We start from the raw sequence: 21,828 nt of genomic DNA, 5'->3' as shown, positions 1-21,828 counted from the left end.
GAAAGAACACTTGATTTAGAACTGGAAATCTGGGTTTAATTAAAAAATATTAATCAGATATTGACAACATATCCGGTAATTGTGGGAATAAAGACAAAAAAAAAAAAGAAAACCCTGCCCTCAAGGAGCTTACAAACTGAGAAGGAAAGGGAGAGGAGAAATAAGAAAAAAAAAAGGGGGAGCAATTGGGTGGTTCAGTGGATTGAGATCCAGACACAGAGATGGGAGGTCCTGGGTTCAAATCTGACCTCCCAGCTGTGTGACCCTGGGCAAGTCACTTATACCTCCCCCCATTGCCTAAGTCACTTACCCCCCCCCCACCATTGCCTAGCCCTTACCAATACCCAATATTGATTCTAAGATGGAAGGTGAGGGTTTAAAAAAAAATACAAAATGAATTTCTTTGCACATTTGAGAAAGGAGAACAATGAACTAAAGTAATACACATCCCAGGCTCAACCATGCAGGCATACTACTTTAGAGTTAGCTAGGTATCTGGTGCTTTGGGTACTAACCCTGGAGTAGGGAAGAACAGAGATCATATATAGCCTTAGATACTAAATATCTGTGTGACTCCTAGGAAAACTAACCTACCTCAGTTTCCTCATCTATATAAAAGGGAAATAATAGTGCCTGTTTCCCAGGGTTGCTGTAAGGATTAAGCGAAATAATATTTGTAAATCATTTGGCAAATACTTAAAGTTCTACATAAATGTCAGCTATAAATAACAAACCTGTAGGGTTACTGTTTTCCAGCCTAGAGCAACAGGGCCAGACCCATGTATTCTTTACCCAATTCTGAGAAGTTTATAAAATGTCAGTAAATTCTCTTTCATATAGCTTAGGAGCCCCCAGCAGGTACTCTTTCCCCTCCTTTCATATCTGTGTCTCTTGTCACTGCCTCTTTTCTCTGATTTCCTTTTCATAGTAATAAAGCACCCTGATCAGAAGTAGCTATGATTGACCAAGCTCTGTCTAAGGAGGTATTCGTGCTAATTAAATAGAAGTATAAGTAACCATTGAATAACAGGAGCTTTAGATTTAACATAAGCCTTCTAGGACCAGGTGAAAGATGGAGGGAAGAAGAATCATAGGCTCTCTGGCTGGGGAATTCCTCACCCAGATTACCTTGCGGCCATAACAGGTACCCCAAGGAACAGACCCTGTGCTTATATAAGGACTAGAAAGAAAACACTTGTCCTTTTTTTCATCTTCAGTGGATCAAAGTAAGTCACAGAAACTAAGACATGGATAGGTTGTACTCCACATGACAAATTTCCTTACAATATCTTTTTTCCCCAAAGCCACCTTTCTTCCAAATCTTACTATACTATTTTTTAAACCCTTCTTTTCTTTTCTTTTTTTACACCCTGACCTCCCATCTTGGTAACAATACTGTGTATTGGCTCCAAGGCAGAAGAGTGATAAGGGCTAGACAATGGGGGTCAAGTGACTTGCCCAGGGTCACACAGCTGGGAAGTATCTGCGGCCAGATTTGAATTCCCATCTCTAGGTCTGGCTCTCCATCCACTGAGCCACCCAGCTGCCCCTCTTATTTTCTGTCCTAGTAACAATTCTAAGACAGAAGGGCAAGGGCTAGGCAAATGGGAATTGAGTGGCTTGAGTCACATAGCTAGGAAGTGTTTGAGGCTAGAATTGAACTCCAGGCCTGGCACTCTGTTCGTTACCTAGCTGCTCTTCTTCCTTTACTATTTCAAGGATTCTTCCAGTCACCAAGATTCATAATTTCAGCAGTATTCTAAACTCCTCACTTTCATTCCCTCCATGTTGCCAAATCTTGTCCTTTCCATGCCTGTCCCCTTCCACTTGGCTGCCACCTTAATCTAGGTCTTTATCACCACTTGCCTAAGTTATAACACAAGTCTCTTTCCATGCCTGGAGTCCCTCCTCTTCTCCAAGCTATCCACCACGCAGCCCAGCAAAGTAATTTTCCTAAATCATGAGTCTGGCCATGTGCTTCCCTGTTGATAAACTCTCATGATTCCTTACTGAGATTTTAAAAAACCCTTACATTCCATCTTAGAATCAATACTGGTCGTGGCAGCTGAGTGGCTCCTTGGATGGAGACTCAGGTCCTGGATTCAAATTTGACCTCAGACTTCCTAGCTTCCTAGACAAGTGGCCAAGTCATTTAATCCCCATGGGCTAGCCCTTTCATCTGCTTTGGAAATAATGCACAGTATTGATTCTAAGACAGAAAGTAAGGGATTGGAAAAAAAGAAAAGAAAAGCACCATGGCATAGTACCAGAGTCCCAGACTGATTCAGTGGACATAGCCTCAAGCCTGGAGTCAAGAGGTCCTGGGTTCAAATCTGGCCTCAGACACTTCCTAGCTGGGTGACCCTGGGGAAGTCACTTAACCCCCATTGCCTAGCCCTGACCACTCTTCTGCCTTGGAACCAATACATAGTATTGATTCTAAGACAGAAGGCAAGGGTTTAATAGTAAATAAATAAAAGAATCAATGTTGCTATTGGTTCCGGGGTAGAAGAGCAGTAAGGGCTAGGTAATAGGAGTTAAGTGACTTGCTCAGGGTCACACAGCTAGGAAGTGTCTGAGGGTCAAATTTGAATCCAGGACCTCCCATCTCTAGGTCTGGTTCTCATTCCACTGAGCCACCCAGCTTCTCCCTTCCCTATTGATTTTTTTTTTTAAATTAAAATCCTTACCTTATGTCTTGGACTCAATACTGTGTATTAGCTCCAAGGCAGAAGAGTGGTAAGGGCTAGGCAATGGGGGTTAAGTGACTTTCCCAGGGTCACACAGCTGGGAAGTGTCTGAGGCCAGATTTGAACCTAGGACCTCCCATCTCTAGGCCTGGCTCTGAATTCACTGAGTCATCCAGCTGTTCCCTTCCATATTGATTCTTAAGATCAAATTATTTTTATTTTATAAAATACAATATAAAATATTTGCTATTTTAAAATATCTACATTTCTGCAAGTTTTGTAATATACTTGTTAGTATAGTAGTGTATGTATATTACTTGAAAGTATACATAGACTTGACATATCATCAACATTTTTCAATAATAGGAGTGTGAGATCAAAATGTCTTGATAGTTTAGCTAGGGAACACAATGTATAGAGAGCCCCAGGCCTGGAATGAAGAGGACCTGGGTTTAAATCTGGCCCCAGACATTTCCTAATTGTGTGACCCTGGGAAAGTCACTTAAGTATGCGTGGTCCTTGCCTTTTTATCCTAGAGTTAATACTAAGACAGAAAATAAGTAAAAAAAAAAAGAGGCCCCAAAGGTAAGGAAGTAAAGAAGAGGAGTCCTTTACTGAAGTTCAAGTTGAAGATCTGTGAGTCATTCTAATTATTATTAAGGTTGTCAAAAAATGGACTGGAGCTGAGCTCCCTGTATCATGAAGTATTCAAATAGACGCCAAATCAAGGGAGGAACCTAGTTGGACCTTCAGGTGCTAATTTCTTTTTTTCCTTCCCCAGATGTACATCACATGCCAAAAATGACCTTGAAGACACAGTGTCCATTTGGCTTTTTTGACAATCATGAAATAATTATTAGTTGCTCTCACCCAAGCAGGGTGAAACTCTATGGAATTGAACGTGAGTACCCTTTCAGTCTTTGAGACCCAATATGGAATAGTAGAAGACAGAGGGAAGGAGAGAGACAGACAGAAAGAGAGGGAGACAGATAGACACACACATGCCTGGATGGGAGTCAGAGGACTTGGCTGCCAGTCAAGGCTTGGCCATTCATTACCTGTAAGTGACTTGCTGGGGATCAGTTTCCTTATCTATGAAATGGAAGTGGGGTTGAGGAGTTGGCGTAGATGAGCTCTGAGGTCTCTTCCAACTTGAAATTTTTGTTCAGTTCTTTTCAGTCATGTCCCTCTCGTGACCCCATTTGGAGTTTCCTTGGCAAAGACATTGGAGTGGTTTGTTATCTCCTTCTCCAGTTCATTTGACAGGCAAGGAAATTAAGGCACAAAGAGTTGAGTGACTTGCTCAGGGTCACACACCTAGTAAGCATCTGAGGTCATATTTAAACATGGATCTTCCTGATTAGACCTGGTGATCTTATCCATTCTGCTGCACCAATTTGAAGTTTAGGACCCTATGAAATAGGGATGTGGGAGTGAGAAGCCCATTACCCAGAAGGGCTTGGGCAACCTTTACATCACCAAATAAGAGATTTGATTCTGGCAAATGGCTACTCTGAGGAACCTTAAGCTTTGCCCATATGCCATTACATGGGTCAAAAAATCCTGCCTACATACAGGTGATAAGTAAAAGACTTTTACAACTAGGAATTCTTCACCTGCAGCTGCGTTTTCAGGATTGAGAGGACAATATCACAAAGGACAGGTTAATAGCAGACCTGGTCATGCTGTCAGGGGTAGAAGGTGGGTTTCCAGTTTTGTACGGCATAATCCAGCAGAAGACCAAAAAGAGCAGGTGACTTGCTAAGTTTAGATTTGAGATCTAGGATCCTGAGTTCAAATTCTGGCTCTTAAGCTGGCTGTGTCTGAGCATTGGTAAGGTTTTTAACTTCTTGACTTTAGTTCCTTCATCTATAAAATGAAGGAATTGGATTAGATGATCTCTAAGGTCAAATTTTATGTCCTAAAGGATGTGTCTCCAGATTCCATCCCTACCATAGCTACAGTATTAAGCAGAATTCATTTTCAATGCTGGGGAAGGACCTTAAATACCTAGCCCTGGGGTTCTTCACCTCTTTGTGTGTTGTGGACTCCTTGTCAACATCACTTTTAAATACTGATAGGCAGCAAGTTGGAACAGGAGATGAAGACCAAGGTTCAAATCCATCCTCAGGATACCTCCTGGTTTGTGACTCTGGACAAGTTATCTAAACTCTGTCTCCTTGGGGATGACAATAATAGCACCTGATCTTCCAGGGTGATTTGTAAAGATAAACTGAGATGTTAATAAAACACTTTGCAAGCATGAAAGTACTATATACATGCTAGCTGTTATAGAAATATATAATCTAATAATTTATATGAATGTATTATATATTAATATTCTATAATATTATAATATAATATATAATTTATATTTGTGTCAAGGAAGATTATCCCCTCTCCCTCCTCGGGAGCTTTACCTATCTATCAAACATTCCTGAGATAAAACAGTTGCACCAGTTTTGGGTCCCTCTACATACTGTGCATCAATAAAGGTCAAGAAAAAGAAAAAACAAAACAAAGGGAAACCAGATTGAATGAGCCGTCATCACTATTTTATTTTTCTTTTAAAACTCTTAGGGGGTAGCTGAGTGGCTCAGTGGATTGAAAGCCAGGCTGAGAGATGGGAGGTCCAGGGTTCAAATTTGGCCTCAGACACTTCCTAGTTGTGTGACCCTGGGCAAGTCTCTTAACCCTACCATTGCCCAGTATGCATTTTAAAATGGCTCTGAACCCTGGGAGACTACATCTCCCAGGACCCTCTACCCCAACTTCCTCAGATATTTCCCATTTCCTTTGTGGGAGGTGTCTGAGAAAGTATACAAGAAGAGAGAAGCACAGGTTTTCGAGCCCTTTCCAGAGAATGAGAGGAGAGCCTTTGGTCCCTGTATAGCTGCAGGAGATCAAATTTTCTTTAGTATTGGTTCCAAGACAAAAGGTAAGGGTAAAAAAAAATACCCTTGGCTTCTATCTTGTATCAGTTCTAAGACAGAAGAGTAGCAAGGAATAGGTAATTAGGGTTATGTGACTTACCCAAGGTCACACAGCTAGGAAGTGTCTAAGGACAGATTTGAGCTCAGGTCCCTCATCCATCAACATTGTAATCTGTCCCAATTTGACCTTCTTCACTGGTTCTTCCCCTATAATCACTAGCCCAAACTGCTCAGTTCATTTAAATCAGAAAGGATTGGAAAGGGGAATAATGAACTAAGAATGTCCTACATAAGGGAACAAGCCATAAGTCTATAAAGGTCTTCATTCAATTTAAGCAGACTTTAGATGTGGCTCCTAAGGGGAAAACTAGGTCTAGGAATGTCCTTTCTAGAAATGCCTCTAACTTACCAAGACCCCTGATCACCACATCACTAGTGAAATGAGCCTTGAATTTGGCATTGGTGAAACTGGCCATTAATGCCAAGTCTACTATTTATTTCATGACTTGGGACAAATTGGGAGATTGAAAGAGAGGCTGTGGCTTAAATTAGCTGGTCTTCTAAGGGCTAATACCCCTTTAATAGGGGATGTCATTCCAGGTATTGAGTTCCTTGCTTAGCTTCGAGGAGAAGATCTACCCAGACATCCACGTTCCTATCCCATTGGTCAACAGCAGTCACACAACTGTTATGAGGGGTTCTGTTGGTCGCCAAAGAGTAATATTTCATTTTATCCCAAAGGGTCCAAGGTTTGGAAGAATGAATCCATTGCTTTGGGATAACCAAGCCACTGAACTCCAACGTCCTCCTCTATCCCTCCAACCCCCACTCTGACCAGCCTCACTCGTGCTCTTCTTCTCCTAGGACCTTCCATGAGGGGCACTCGCTTCAGTATTATCATGGGGCCAAACAGACCTCATTACAGGTTCAAATATCTGAGAAACCAAGAATGTCGAGCACTCTATGTAGAGGCACTCTCTTTCCCAGATGCCGACTTCCCTGGGCTGGTTACTTTCACAGTCTCTCTTCTGAGTAATGCTGAGGTATGTGTGGAAATGGGTCCTGGAGAGGGAGGGGTGGTGAAGTTTGAAGGGTAAGTTGGAAATGCAGCTCAATGAAAGGGTAGGAGGTGATTAGGTTGAAGAAGTCATCTCATGTGAAGAAAAGCTCTGACGAAGTAGGGGTGATAGAGTTTGGCGGGTAAGTTGGAGATGCAGCTCAATGAAGGGGTAGGGGCGATTAGGCTGGGGTGAAGGAAAAGGATGAAGGAAAGACCAGAAGGAAAAACTCTGGAAGGATGGGTCAAATCCAGCCTCCAGTGGATACGAATGACTGAGAGCTGGTCTCATTGGATCACAGATTTCTAGTTGGAAGGAACTTCAGAGGGCACTCCTAGTTCAGCTCTTTACTCTTATAGATGAGGGGGCAGAGGCCCAGAAAGGGGGAAATGACTTGCTCAAGGTCACGCAGCTAGCAAGTTGCTGAGTTTTCCACTACACCTCACTAACTTGTCCTGTGTCCCCATAGAATAACTCTGATCCTCTGATTTGTAAGCAAAGAGTGGTTTACCGTGTGGCACCGTGGTTCATGATTCCCAACACCCAACGACCTGTGGAGATATATATACCCTGGTAAGGGTGACGAGTTGCTTTGAGAGGCTACACGTAAGCTCTAGCAATTCCTTTCTCTTGTCTTGGTCTCAGAGCCATGTCTCCCCTTGCCAAAGCATGGGACAAAGAACTTTCTAATTACCCCTTCTGCCATTCATGATCTCATTAGAATTAGAGTCTGTATTCTTCCTAGAAAACCGAGTCATACAACTGGTGTTCTTGTCACTCATACCTCCCCCCAATCATTTAGTATTTACTCTGTGTATGTACATGTATGCACATATCTTAATATACAAATGCTATATGTACACGTGTATGTATTAATATAGACCTGCTACAAATACATCTGTATATTAATACATGTATGCTACATATATTTGTGTATATATATTGTGTATGTGTATATATGTATATGGAGAGAAAGCTGTAGAGAGAGATATCTTGAGGGAGGAAGGGATGAGTCTTCTCCTAAATTAAAGCTGGGGAATCTCTGAGCCTTTCTAATAAATTGTTATTCAGTTGTTTCGGTCACATCCAACTCTTCATGACCCATTTGGGGGTTTTCTTAGCAAAAATACCAGGATAGTTTGCCATTTCCTTCTCCAGCTCATTTTACAGATGAGGAAACGGAGGCAAACAAGGCACAGTGACTTGCCCAGGATCACACAGCCTGGAAGAATTTGAGGCCAGATTTGAACTGAGGAAGATGAGTCTTCCTGACTCCAGCCCTGGTACTCTAGCAACTAATGGTGGCACCTAGCTGCCCCATTTCTAATAATTAAGGCCATCTAAAAGCAAATTGGAGCTTCTCAGAAAGAGTGAACTTCAATGCTTATGTTAACGCACATCGTTTTCCCCCAATACTAGTGAAATCTAAACTTCTGGAGGGTGGAGACTGTTTTGTGTTTCTAAAGTCCAGTGACTCATGCTGTGTGGCACAGTCTAAATTTTGAGCTGTTCTACTACTTTTTCATCTAGCAATATGAAGAGTCAGCCCTTGCCTCCATGGAAATTCTACAGGGAAAATGAACGTTCGAAGCAGGTCAGGTGGTTGATAAACCCAATGCAGCCAAAGCCAAGAATAAGGTTTGTTCTAGGGCTTGGGGTCTTGTCTTTCTTCCTGCCCTTGCCCGATCAAGAGTATGCCCAGAGAAATTTAGTTTGGGTCATTGTATAGCTGACATGCTACAACAGTTTACAACCTGGGAGGAAATGGTCAAAGGAGATGCAGATTGGAAAACTTGTCCTTTAACTGGTTAAGGAGCATTACCTAAGAAAAGCCCCATGAATTTGAGAATGGACTTTTCCCATGTCAAGCATTAGAGTTCTAAACTTGCTCAGGACAGATCAAAATAAGGAGAGGAATAGCATAGATGTTGGAGCAAGAGGTCCAGAGATTGCCCCTTCTGCTCTCTTCCCCCCCCCCATCTTTTACATTTTTTTCTGAAAGTTGAGTTTTATTTATTTATTTTTGGATTGAAATTTTTATTTAATTAATTAATTTAGAAGATTTTTTTCTTGGTTATATGATTCATGTTCTTTCCCTCCCTCTTCCCTTTCCCCTCCTGTAGCTAATGAGCAATCCCACTCGGTTTTACCTGTCATTGATCAAGACCTATTTCCATTTTATTATTTGCACTAGAGTGATCGTTTAGAGTCTGGGTCCCCAGTCAGATCCCCATCATTGAACCATGTGATCAAGCAGTTGTTTTTCTTCTGTGTTTCTGCTCCCACAGTTCTTTCTCTGGGTGCGAAAAGCATTCTGAAAGTTGAGTTTTAGAAGGGAGAGAACAGATGAAAACCAATATGGGAGTACAAATATTGTATGGCCCTTTGAAATGTGAATACTCTGGGGGGGTCAAATCCCTGATAGCACCATACTAGTTAGGGCTCAGATCCAGGCTTTCTTTCCCAAAGTCTTTGTAAAGAACCCTTTTTCAGGTTGAGGGCCATGGAGCCAAAAGTGATAGGAGCGCTGCCCAACAACATTGCCCCCCCCAAAGATCCCTTCTTATGGGGATCTGATTTGAATGGGGTAACACCGCCATGGTTCTTCCTTTCTTTCAGATGGAATCTTATCTCAAACTTCATGAATACCATTCTCGACTTCTCTAAAAAAGCTAAATGCAAGCCTATTTTCTTCCCCAGAGACAAACACCGTCTAGCAACGTGGATTGGGGTAACATCAATGGGTTGAAGAGTCTTACCTCTCTTGGTTCCCCTCCCTATCCCAATGGTCCTGTTCTCTTGGTCGGGAGGAGACACGAGAGCAACAGATTTGGCTGATGGTGGGGCCATCCCCTGCATGAATGGAATGGCCAAGTAGATTATCGGGTGTAAGGTGGGCTTGGTTCCTGGCTAAGGACCCTACGGGTTGAGTGGAGAAGCTAGATCAGAAGCCATAATTGGGAAAGCCAAAGGCAACCATTTAGAGGACTAAACTTGTCAGCATCTCATGGGTAGGTCTGAACATAGAAACTAATAATGAGACAGTCACATTCAGGTTGACTAAGCAAGACTAAGCCTCCAGACGATGAAAACCTTGAATCAATAACTAGCTATCAACTGGTACTATGATGAGTTGATTCTGTATCCTTTAAAGGTTTAAAAAAAGTCACTGGCAAGGCTCATAACTGCTCTGGGTCTATTTCTCAGCCTGTAAAAATGGAAATAATCACATATGCCTCTGAGACTTAAATAAGAGATGATATTTAAGGAGCTTATGTAATCATTTATTATTTTATTAAATACTATTACTATATATAATATATTACGTAAGATAATATATTGATTCTAAATGATAATATAATATATACTATAACAAGTATAATTAAATATATTATACATTTTATTATAATATAAGAATGCTGACTATGATCATTAATTTCCTTTTAATAGTCTTTCCACAAGGTCATTGATGCATGTACCAACTCCATCTAAAAGCTGAAGAAAATTGAGCCTTAGGGAGGTCAAATAAGTTTTTTCCCCTTTTACAAGGCAGCTAGTGTAATGGCAGAAAAAAAAAAACAAAACAAAACACTGGGTCTAGAATTGGGAACACTTGAGTTCAAATCTAGCCTCTAAAATGAACTATCAGTGTGATCCTGGGCAAGTTACTTTACCTTGTTTGCCTCAGTTTCCTCATCAATAAAATGGTGATAGTAGGGTAGCTGAGAGATTAAATGAGGTATTTATGGGATTTTTAAGTACTTAATAAATACTACATAAATGTTTTTTTCTTCTCTCCCACTTACATGAAAGAAGTAGCATCCCTGAGATCTGAACCCAAATCTCCCCATTCCTACTTCAGCTTCTTCATTTTGTTGTTCATTTGTTTATCATACCTGACTCTTTGTGACCCTATTTGGGATTTTCTTGGCAAAAATCCTAGAGTAGGTTTCCATTTCCTTCTCCAGCTCATTTTACAGATAAGGAAACTGGGGCAAAAAGTGTGAAATGATGTACCTAGGGTCACACAGCTAGTAAGTATGTGAGGCCAGATTTGAACTCGAAGATGAATCTTCCTGATGCCAAATTCATTGTACCTATCTCCCTTGATACGTGTGTGTTTGTTTTTAATTTAAATTTTAATATTTCACATTTAAATATTCTTTTGATTTCTTGAGACAACAGGGTGGTGCAATGGATAGAGCACTGGGCCTGGAGTCAGAAAGATTTGAATTTAAACTCTTATTAGCTGTGGGGCCCTGGGCAACTTACTGAATGCTTAGTTGCCTCAGTTCCTCATCTGTAAAATGAGAACACGTTGGAAAAGGAAATTGCAAACCACTTCAGTATCTTCACCAAGAAAACCACGAGGTCACAAAGAGCTGGACATGACAGAACAACGAAACAAGGAATTGGGCAGAAGACAACAGATAAGACACATAACTTTAGAAATATTTGTAAAGTGATGACACCTAGGTGACACAGTAAATAGAGAGCCAGGTCCTGGAGTCTGGAGGTCCTGGGTTCAAATCTGGCCTCAGATACTTCTGAACTGGTTGAACTCTGGGCAATTCACTTAATCTTGACTGCCCAAGTCCTTTACTAGCTATGGATCCTGAGTAGATCTCTTAATCCCCATTAATTAATAATCTTGATTGTTCAGCCCTGACTACTCTTCTGCCTTGGAACCAATACTTGGTATTGATTCTAAGATGGAAGGAAAGGTCTAAAAAAAATAATGCATGCTGAAGTAGGACTCTGAACTAGGATGGGAGTCAAGAGAAAGAGACTGGTCCAAGGCATGGCTCTAGGAGAATCTGTAGGTTTGGGAGAAAGATCATCTTCTGGCATCTCATAATCAGCCCTTCCCTGGATTTTCAAGCTCATTTTACACTAGTCCCATTCCAAATTGATCTCCTAGCTATTCCCCTAAAATTCCCATCTCCAAGCCTTTCCCCAGGTTGTTCCTCTTCTATGCCTTGGGAGAATGTCCTTCTCCCCATGACTTTTTTTAAACCCCTTACCTTTGGTCTTAGATTCAATAATATGCATTGGTTCCAAGACAGAAGAGTAGTCAGGGCTAGGCAATTAAGAAGATTAATTAATGGGGATTAAGTGACTTACCCAGGGTCACACAGCTAGGAAGTGTCTGAGGCTAGATTGAACCTAAAATCTCCCATATCTAAGCCAGGCTCTCCATCCACTGAGTCACCCAGCTGCCCCCAATGATGGGGGAGGGAGGATGGGGGAGGGGGATCCCTTAGAGATGCCCAAATGGGAATGGGCTACTTCAGAAGGTATCAGTTCCCTTCCTTGGAAATTGGGTAAGTAGAAGTTGACTGTCTATTTATCATTATTATAAAGATATACTATTTTATCAATTTCACATAACAAATTTCCATGTAAGTTTTTCCAAAGTTTTATCATCCAAATTATCTCCCTGCCTCTTTTCCCGAGCTGGCAAGCAATTTGATCTGGGTTATACGTGTGTTATCATGTCCTATGTTCTTTTTAAAATCTTATTTTTATTATCATGCTAAACACACTTCCACATTGGTTATAAGAGCACACTCATACAAACCCAAAGCCCAAAAGAAAACCATTAGTACACTGATGTGAAAGTCACATGTCATATGTTCTAGTAGAGTTTTTTTGTGTGTTTGGGTTAGCCTGGACAGCCGCTGGGTCCAACTCTTGGGTTCTGGGATTCCGTAAGAGCTCCAGGGCCAGGCACTCTGTCCCTAGTTTGCCTTTGCTTCTTTGACATTTAGTATTTTCTGGTTCTCGTTCAGTCCTCAGAAATACAAAAAGAACTCCAAGGTTTCAAACCCCGCTGGCTGGGAAGACAGCGTGCCTCCCCTGCCCCCCAATAAATATAGGGCAGGTAGGACGAAGAGCTAGTTTAGAGAAAAAACAATGACGAGTCTGAGTTGCCAACATTTTGGCAGAAACAGCGTAAGAGGCAGTTGTGAGTCTAGAGAATAATTTGTGAGGAGGGGAAGAGAGAGAGACTCCTAAAGTTACTTCCATCTCAAAATTCTACATGAAATTGGACACTGTGGCTTCTTTTTTTTCTTTCCCAGAATGAGGTGGTGTTCGGGTACACCCAGAGTCCCTTTCGAGGTTTCCCTGTTTTCCTTGACTTCCCCTGGAAGAAGAGACTTACTAACTTTGTGTTAAAAAACAGTCTGGTACGTGACTCATTGGGGTATAATAAGCTCTGACATCCTTCCCATCTAGATGAGGAGAACAGCCTTTACTCTTCCACTATTGTCCCATTTTTAAAACCCTTTCTGGCCTCAGATGCTCCCTAGCTGGGTGACCCTTGGCAAGTCACTTGACCCCCATTGCCTAGCCCTTACCACTCTACTACCTTAGAATCAATACACAGTATTGACTCTAAGACAGAAGGTAAGGGTTCAAAAAAAAATAGCATAGAGGCAGCTAGGAAGTACAGTGAATAGAGTATCAGGACTGAAGTCAGAAGGTCTTGGGTTCAAATGTGACCTCAGATACTTCCTGTCTCTATAACCCTGGGCAAGTCACTTAACCCTGATTGCCTAGCTCATCTGTTTTAGAATTGATACTAAGATAAAAGGTAAAGATTTTTTTTTAAAGCGTATAATGAAGCACAAAGTGACTCAAAAGAACTGGATTCCAATCCCAATTTTGCCATTGATTGGTTATTTTACAGCAGCTAAGTGGCACCATAGTGCAGAGTGCTGGGTCTGGAGTCAGGAAAACTCCTCTTCCTGAGTTCAAATCCAGTCTCAGACACCTACTAGCTGTATGACCCTGGGCAAGTCACCTGACCCTATTTCTCAGTTTCCTCATCAGTAAAATGAAGCAGACAAAGAAATGGCAAACCACTCCAATATCTTTTGCTAAGAAAATCCCCAAATCCGTTCAGCAAAGGCAGATTGCCCAAAACCACTAATAACAAAAAGCTATTTCATTCAGCAAGTCAGCTCACTTCCTGCGCCTCGCTTTTTTTTTTAAGCACTATCCAATGACAGGGCTGGGCTAGGTTTCCGAGGTCCCTTGTGGTTCTTACTCCTAATTCCCAACCACTTCCTGGCCCACAGAACCAATAGGGTCGTGATGACTTGTCAATATCCGACACTGACTTCTTTTTCTCTAACTCCTCCCAGCCATCCTTCACTGGTTACATAATCCATGAACGTGGAGATGATAATGAATTGGACGCCACTGGGTTCCTGGTAGTCAGCCCACCAGTCACTGCCCATGGAATCTTTTATCCCTTGGGCAGGATTCTCATTGGCACTGGCAGTTTGCCCAGGTGAGGACATTTAAGACTTTACCAAGGGGGCAGCTGGGTGGCTCAGAGGATTGAGAACCAGGTCTAGAGATGGGAAGTCCTGGGTTCAAATCTGGCCTCAGACACTTCCTAGCTGTGTGACCCTGGGCAAGTCACTTAACCCCCATGGCCTAGCCCTTACCACTATTTTGCCTTGGAATCAATACACAGTATTGATGTTGAGATAATTAAAGGGTAATTAAAAAAAAAGAAACAACAAGATCCCGACCTCCAGGAGTTCACAATCTAAGTGGGGAGGGATAGTTAGGGGGTGCACAGTAGGTAAGGTGCCAGGCCTGGAGTCAGGAGGGCATGGGTTCAGATCTGACCTCAGACCTTTCCTTAGCTGTGTGACCCTGGGCAAATCAGTTAACTGCAAGAGAATTGATACTAAGAAAGAAGGTAAGGGTTAAAAAAAAAAAAGACGTTCCTTCTGCATCCAGAACTACTGTCCAAATGAGCAAAGGCACTAAAGTTCCTTTAGTTTTGAACTACACAGAGGGCCCCCTCCTTTCTTTGCCGAGGTGCATTTGTCATCACTCAGTTTGGGTTGGTTATTTTTGTAAAATTGTTTTCTATTCTCTCTTTTCTCTTCCTTTTCCTTCCTCCATACAGTGCCAGCCTTAGAAAGACTTGGGTCCACTCTGACCAGGAGCTCTGTAGACCCTGGACAAGTCTCTTAAACCTTTCGATGTCCCAGAGAATCCTCTAAGATTATAAATGACAGAAAAGGTGCCCATCTGAATTGGTGGCAGTTCCCCCACACACACACTGGGAGCTACCAATGCCGATGAAACCACAATTTTAGTCCTATTTGGTCCTGGTATTCTTCGTTATGGACCTCTGGGAAGAGGAGGGGTGTTACCTTGCCTATCACCCACCCCCATTGCCCAGCCTTTACCACTCTTCTGCCTTGGAACCAATACTTGGAATTGATTCTAAGATGGAAGATAAAGGCTTAAAAAAACCCACCCCAAATCTTTTGACCACTTGTTCTTATAAAAAAATTTTTTTAACCTTCCATCTTAGAGTCAATACTGTGTATTGGTTCCAAGGCAGAAGAGTGGTAAGGGTTAGGCAATGGGGGTTAAGTGACTTGCCCAGGGTCACTCAGCTGGGAAGTGTCTGAGGCCAGATCTGAACCCAGGACCTCCCGTCTCTAGGCCTGGCTCTCCATCCACTGAGCCACCCAGCTGCCCCCGTTCTTATAAATTTGACAACGTTCTTGATTTTCGATAGATCTCTATTTGAGAAACTATCCATGTTTCTTCCCAATTTTCTACTTTCCTTTTCATCTTTCCTTAAACGTTGTGTTCATTAGGGAAAACGTGCCAAGAGTGAACCAAAGGCTGCTGAGATTCATCCAAGCCCAGAAAGTACAACATCCCCTAGAACTCTTCTCTGAATGGCTGCTGGAGGGCAACGTGAAAGACTTCCTGACCTTTGTCCCTGCCAAGGACAGAAAGGTAGAGAGCAGGAAATCTCCATTTTTGTCTGGCCTGGCCAAGTCCTCTGGGGCTGGGAGTATCCAGGAAGGGGACCCGACAAAGGTTTGAGCTCTATTAGAGAGCAGCCAAGTGGACTTGAAGCTCCACTACCACCACCACAGCCCTTCCTTCGAAGGAGATGCTCGGTGACCAGACGGTAGATTGGAAAGACTGTAGCTATTGAGTCAATATGGCACCCCATTACTTCTGGCTTTGCGTCCTTGGCCAAACTGGCCAACGTCTCCGGGTCTCGTTCCCTCCATCTGTAAAATGGCCTCGAAGGTCACCCTAAGTAGGTTGGCGTCCCTTTGGTTATGCTGGTCACCTGCCCGTTAAAGGTGAAACTACCTGATGGACACCCTCAACCTGATGAGTCAAAGTCCATACCTCTAGCCCTCTCCTTACCATGTGCCTCTTAGTCTGTCGTCTGCCAGGATCCAGTGAGGGAACTTATTTTCCTCATAATAGCGAATCCACAAACTTGAACGCCTATCGAATACTCATCTAAAAATGGCTCCCGGACGCTAATGGTCTATCCTGACCCCAGTAGGATGGATTAGTGCCATCATCTACTTTATTTGCTCTCTATCAGGGCCTCATCCCACTGAAAGCCTTGAAAGCCACAAATGGCATTCAGGAGGAACCAGCCTTTCATTGCTTTGTCCATCTTCTGTCTCTAGGGCTTCCGGCTACTCCTGGCTAGTCCCAGTGCATGCTATGAGCTGTTCAGAAGGGAGCAGAGCCTCGGGCATGGAAATACTTCTCTGTTAGAGGGAGTGGACCCAACTGTGCTCTCTTATTCTGGTATCTTCCTTCCTCTCATTCCCTCATGTTGGCCCACTCCATCTAAACCACAATACAAGCTTCCCACACAGTGCTGGGGTCACAAGCGTGTGGGGAAGGGCATCCCTCTAAAGTCTAATGGGCAAGGGGGCAGCTGGGTGGCTCAGTGGATGGAGAACCAGGCCTAGAGAGGGGATGTCCTGGGTTCAAATCTGGCCTCAGACACTTCCTAGCTGGGTGACCCTGGGCAAGTCACTTGACCCCCATTGCCTAGCCCTGACCACTCTTCTGCCTTGGAATCAATACAGAGTATTGATTCCAAGATGGAAGGTAAGGGTTTAAAAACAAACAAATAAATGGGCACCCTAAGATACATTTTTACCCTTATTGTTGGCCTCAATGTTATGAATTCAGGTTGGTCAGCAAGCATTTATTAAGCATCTACTGTGTGCCAGGCATTGGAGACACAAAGTAAAAGCAAGATAGTCCTTGCTTTCAAGGAGTTTATATTCGAGTAGTGGAGGCATATACACATGTCTATGTTATATGTGTGTGTGTTCAAAATTTAAAAGTTTAATTTGTTTATTTTTTAAACCCTTACCTTCCATCTTAGAATCAATACTGTGTATTGGTTCCAAGGCAGAAGAGGGGTATGGGCTAGGCAATGGGGGTCAAGTGACTTGCCCAGGGTCACACAGCTGGGAAGTGTCTGAGTACAGATTTGAACCTAGAACCTGCCATCTCTGGGCCTGACTCTCAATCCACTGAGCTACCCAGTGCCCCCTTAATTTTTTTACATATTCTGATTTAAAGCTACTACTTGGGACCCAACATGTCCTTCCTTGGGTTTCATCTCCTCATCCAACTGGTCTGCGGTGAGACAACCAAGTTCAGCATCCATCCATGTTTGTGTGCTGTCTCGCCAATCTTTGCAGCCTTGTTATATCTCATATTAGCCCAAGGATTAAGAGCTGTCGCTCACATCTAAGATTCGTTCATCAGTTTATTGATTCTTTGTGTTGGTCTGAATTCCAACCACACTGTTATCAATGAAGAAACTTCACTGTGTGTGAATGTCTGTCCAATACAAAGTAGACAATAAGCAGTCTTGGATGGGAAAGGACTGGCTGCTAAAGTAGAATACTGGAGCCTTGGGAGGAATTGGTCTTGGTTTTATTGTGTTGCTTTAGAAGACAGAACACACAGAGGGGAGGAGATGGTGGGAAGGAGAGATCAGGGGAGTCTGACAGATTGAAGTGGAGATGGCCACTGGGTAGTAGACATAGATCTAACAGGCCTTTGGGGGGAAATTGGGGCTGGGGTGTGTGTGGGTATATAGAGTTTGGGGAGCAACCTGAATGGATGCAATTGAAACTGAGGATGAATGAGATCCTCTAGGAAAGGGGCTGAGCACCAAGGACAGCGCCGTAGTAGACAAGAGGATGAACCAGTATGCAACACCCTGAGAAGGATCTGGGGGGACTCAGGAGCTTTGTGCCTTATTTGCCCTAGAGCTTGCCTTGATGAGGGACCTCCTCCAGTCTTGTCCATTCCCCACACCTCACTCCCACTGTCTTCCCCCTCTTCTGATTGCTGCAACGTTCATTCCCATTAGCCTTTGGTCTTGTCTTCTCTACAGAAAGGCATAAGATGACCATCGATGAGATCTTGGCTAACAAGTCCTTGTGGAAGCAGAACGACTATGTAGAGGTACTGGAGAGGGCGGGAGAAGGACTGGTGTGTCTGGGTGGCTCTGAGCATGGCTTGCTGCCCACTCTTGGCTAAGGTAAAGGGGGTGGCTGGTAAAGCCCCTAGACTAACCTTTTGAACCATGCTCACTGATTTGCAGACAGACTACAATTTAATCCACTTTCTAGCTCCATTTTTTAGCTTTTGTCATCATACTCTTGTCCTTACTTAGTGTGTACAATATGGGAGAAAGCAAGATGATAAAAGCTAAAAATAGGGGGCCACTGGGTAGCTCAGTGGATGGAGAGCCAGGCCCAGAGATGGGAGGTCCTGGGTTCAAATGTGGTCTCAGACACTTCCCAGCTGTGTGACCCTGGGCAAGTCACTTGACTCCCATTGCCTAGCTCTTTCCACTCTTCTGCCTGGGAACCAATACACAGTATTTATTCTAAGGGGGAAGGTAAAGATCAAAAAAAAAAAAGTTGGAAGGGATTTATTATCAAAACTTTTCTAAGCTTTGATATGCTGAGAGTTTGATACATTTTTTAAAAATCCCTACTTGGATCACAAGCAGATTGTTGAAAGTGTCGGATTTATTAATTTTTTTAAAAACTCTTACCTTCTATCCTAGAATCAATACTGTGTAAGACAGAAGGGAAGGTATTTTTTTTTAAGGCAGAAGAGTGTAAGGGCTAGGCAGTGGGGGTTAAGTGACTTGCCCAGGGTCACACAGCTGGGAAGTGTCTGAGGCCAGATTTGAACCCAGGACCTCCCATCTCTGGACCTAGCTCTCAATTCACTGAGACACCCAGCTGCTCCCAAATTATTTTTTTTTAAAGAGTGTAAGCTTTGGAGTTAATGCCCTGGTCTTGGTTTGCCCATCTGTAAAATGAAGGTTGAACTAGGTGACAAAAGGTCGCTTTCTAATTCTGACTCTTCTCTTCCTCCGTCCCCACATCAAGACTTGCATCTCGTGGAACCGAAGGGTGCTGAAGAAAGAACTGGGTCTTTCAGAGAGAGACATCATTGATATTCCCCAGCTGTTCCATCTGGGCTGGATCCAGGATCCCTCAAGTCGACAGGAAGTGCTCCGGGCAGGCCATTTCTTCCCAAACATGGTGAGGAATATGGCGGTCTGGGGGGGGGGGGCACATAGCGGCCCTTATTGGCAATCGGGTTTTCCTGAATCCAGGCTTCACTGGCATTGCAAAAGGTGAGCTTGGAGCTGCTCTCCAAGGAAGTTGAGGTAGCCAAGAGTCAGAGGTGAGGAGGGAGAGTGTTGGGGCATGGCAGATGGCCATGGCAGCACCATAGAGGATTATGGAGGAAGAGTGTCTGGAAGGCGATGTAGCTGGATCATATTGTAAATGTGGGGGAGGGATGAAGGAATTTAAATGATGGTCAGAGGAGTTCATATTGGATCCTAGGCATACTAGGGAGCCACTGAAGTTGGAAAGGAGAGGGGCGGTGACATGCCATTTGTTCAGGAAAATCCCTCCTGGAAGCGGTGTGGAGTTCAGATTGGGGCAGAAAAGATTTGAGTCAGAAAGACCAATTAGAAGGCTATTTTAATAATCCAGGGGAGGGGTAGCTGGGTGGATGGAGAGTCAGGCTCAGAGATGGGAGGTCCTGGGTTCAAATCTGACCTCAGATACTTCCTAGATAGGTGACCCTGGGCAAGTCACTTGACCCCCATTGCCTAGCCCTTACCACTCTTCTGCCTTGGAACCAATGTACAGTATTATTTCCAAGACAGAAGGTAAGAGTTTTGATAAATGAATGAATGAATGAATGAATGAATGAATTTAGACTAGATATGAGGAGTTGAGGGAGAAGGGAACTTCTTACCCAAAAAATCCAAAAAAAGAATGGGCTCACCTTATAAGCTAGGAGGTTATCAAGCAAAGGCTACTTTTTGGGGTGAATATTTTTATATAATTTAGATGGGGTTGGGGAGGAGAAAATAAGGGAAAGAATTATTTTTATTCTTATTATATTTAAATTATATTTAATATACAATATATAAATAATACATAATATGCATGTCATAATAAAATTATATTTAAAGCGCCTACTCTGTGCCAGGTACTCCGCTAAGCATGTCACCAATATTATCTCATTTGAACCTCACAGCAACCCTGGGAAGCAGGTGCTTTTATTATTCCCATTTTACAGTTGAGCAAACTGAGTTAGGGGTCATCACGGTCAATAAATGACTGAAGTCAGATTTTAACCTGACTCCAGGCCCAGCACTCTCTCTACCATGCCACTAGCTGCCTCTAAAATAAATGATAAGTGATAATACACAAATAACCTGGATTGAATTGCCTGCCAGCACCGGAAGAGGGAAGGGAAGGAGGGTGATACGTTTGATCGTTTAACTTGGGAAAACTTGGGTGGAATTATATCATGTAATTGGTAAAAAAATAAAAAGTAAAAAATAAAAAAACAACCTACGTGGCAAAAGAAAAACACTTAACAATACTTGCACTTACAAAGCTAAATAAAAAGAGATGCTAACGTAGATCTCGTCTATCCCCAATTCTGCCTCTAGAATAAGTATTCTTTCCTCTTATAGAACTTTTTTCTTTTTTTTTCTTATAAAACTTTTTGCTTGAAAGTGACCCAAATATTCAGGACTGTTCTTTGCATCGCCAAATGTCCTATATAAATTGAATTTCTCTCAGGTGCAGAAATTGAGATTCCTTCAGTGGAATTGTGAGTCAGCGATGGGAGGGAGTTGGGGGGAGGGGAGGGAAAGAACATGAGTCTTGTAACCATGGAAAAATATTCTAATTTAACTAATTAAATAAATTAATTTATTATTAATTAAATAATTAAATAAGTTAATTAAATAAAATTCCCACCCTCCAAAATAAAAAGAAATTGGGGTTTCTCGACCCCAGGTGCTGCTGCTGGGTCTCTCACCCTTCTTTTTCTCTTCTTGCCATAGCTGAATATGATCGTTTTGGGCACCTACCTTGGGATCCCCAAGCCCTTTGGGCCCATAATCAATGGAGTCTGCTGCGTGGAGAAAAGAGTCCAGAACCTCCTAGAGCCCCTGGGCCTGCGCTGTCATTTCTTGGGGGAATTCTTTGGTCATCAAGAAGAATGGCGGGATGCTTACTACTGGTTCAACATTCTCCGAGAGCCGCTGCCCTTCAAGTGGTGGAACTGCGTGGTATGAAGAGGCTCCTTCCTGCTGTCTCGTCAGCCCTATTTGATGCCCTCTCAGGGGATGGGGAGGACAGAGCGCTCTTCGCTGCCCTATCAGCCACCAGTTCTTCTAGATGAAAATCCTCTGATCGTGTCCAAGGGCTGAGTCTCTTAGGATCAGGGACTGAAAGCTCTCCTGCTTTGGGAGGCCTCTTCCCCTTCTGCTCTCCTCTGTCCTAGGAGATGTGACGTAGGGCTTAGACCTTGGCCGAGACTCGAACCCATACCCAATAAAGCTCCTACTTCATTGAGTTGGTAGCTTCTTCATGGTGGGGCTGGGGTGTGGGACAAAAGAAGCCTATTTCTTCCTCTGCTCTGTGTGGCACAACTGTAGAACGTGGGATAAGGGCAAGAATGCTTGACTCGGAGGCACGGCAAATACAGTAGTTGAGACAAGGGCAGGTCTGATCCTCCCACACCCTAAGGAGGCAGCTAGGTGGTACAGGGGCATAAAGCTCGGGGCCTGGAGTCAGGAAGACCCAAGTTCAAATCTGACCTCAGGCTCTTCCTTAGCTGTATGACTCTGGGCAAGTCACTTTACCCTGTTGGCCTCAGTTTCTTCAACTGTCTGGGAATTAAAATTAATATAGAATAACTCAAGTGTTATATTTATAAGATTTATTCAAATAAAAACTAGAGTTCAAAGGGAGTTAA

The 21,828-nt window shown here is 43.0% G+C and overlaps 1 protein-coding gene across 1 annotated transcript in view; it reads left to right on the top strand.

Moving 5' to 3' along the window:
* LOC103097074 (protein-arginine deiminase type-4-like) overlaps positions 1–21,425 on the top strand; it is a 29,025-nt gene extending 7,600 nt beyond the window's left edge. The window contains exons 6-17 of the mRNA XM_007491626.3: positions 3,472–3,591; positions 6,488–6,666; positions 7,151–7,254; positions 8,212–8,319; positions 9,301–9,412; positions 12,765–12,872; positions 13,833–13,981; positions 15,321–15,465; positions 16,167–16,290; positions 17,909–17,979; positions 18,921–19,076; positions 20,912–21,425. Coding sequence (XP_007491688.2) covers positions 3,472–3,591; positions 6,488–6,666; positions 7,151–7,254; positions 8,212–8,319; positions 9,301–9,412; positions 12,765–12,872; positions 13,833–13,981; positions 15,321–15,465; positions 16,167–16,290; positions 17,909–17,979; positions 18,921–19,076; positions 20,912–21,145 — 1,610 coding nt within the window. The 3' untranslated portion in view covers positions 21,146–21,425. The remainder of the gene's footprint in view (positions 1–3,471; positions 3,592–6,487; positions 6,667–7,150; positions 7,255–8,211; positions 8,320–9,300; positions 9,413–12,764; positions 12,873–13,832; positions 13,982–15,320; positions 15,466–16,166; positions 16,291–17,908; positions 17,980–18,920; positions 19,077–20,911) is intronic.
* The last annotated feature ends 403 nt before the right edge of the window (positions 21,426–21,828 follow it).

Source organism: Monodelphis domestica, chromosome 4, assembly GCF_027887165.1.
Source record: "Monodelphis domestica isolate mMonDom1 chromosome 4, mMonDom1.pri, whole genome shotgun sequence".
NCBI lineage: Eukaryota > Metazoa > Chordata > Mammalia > Didelphimorphia > Didelphidae > Monodelphis > Monodelphis domestica.
This window is presented reverse-complemented; position numbering and strand designations above follow the sequence as displayed.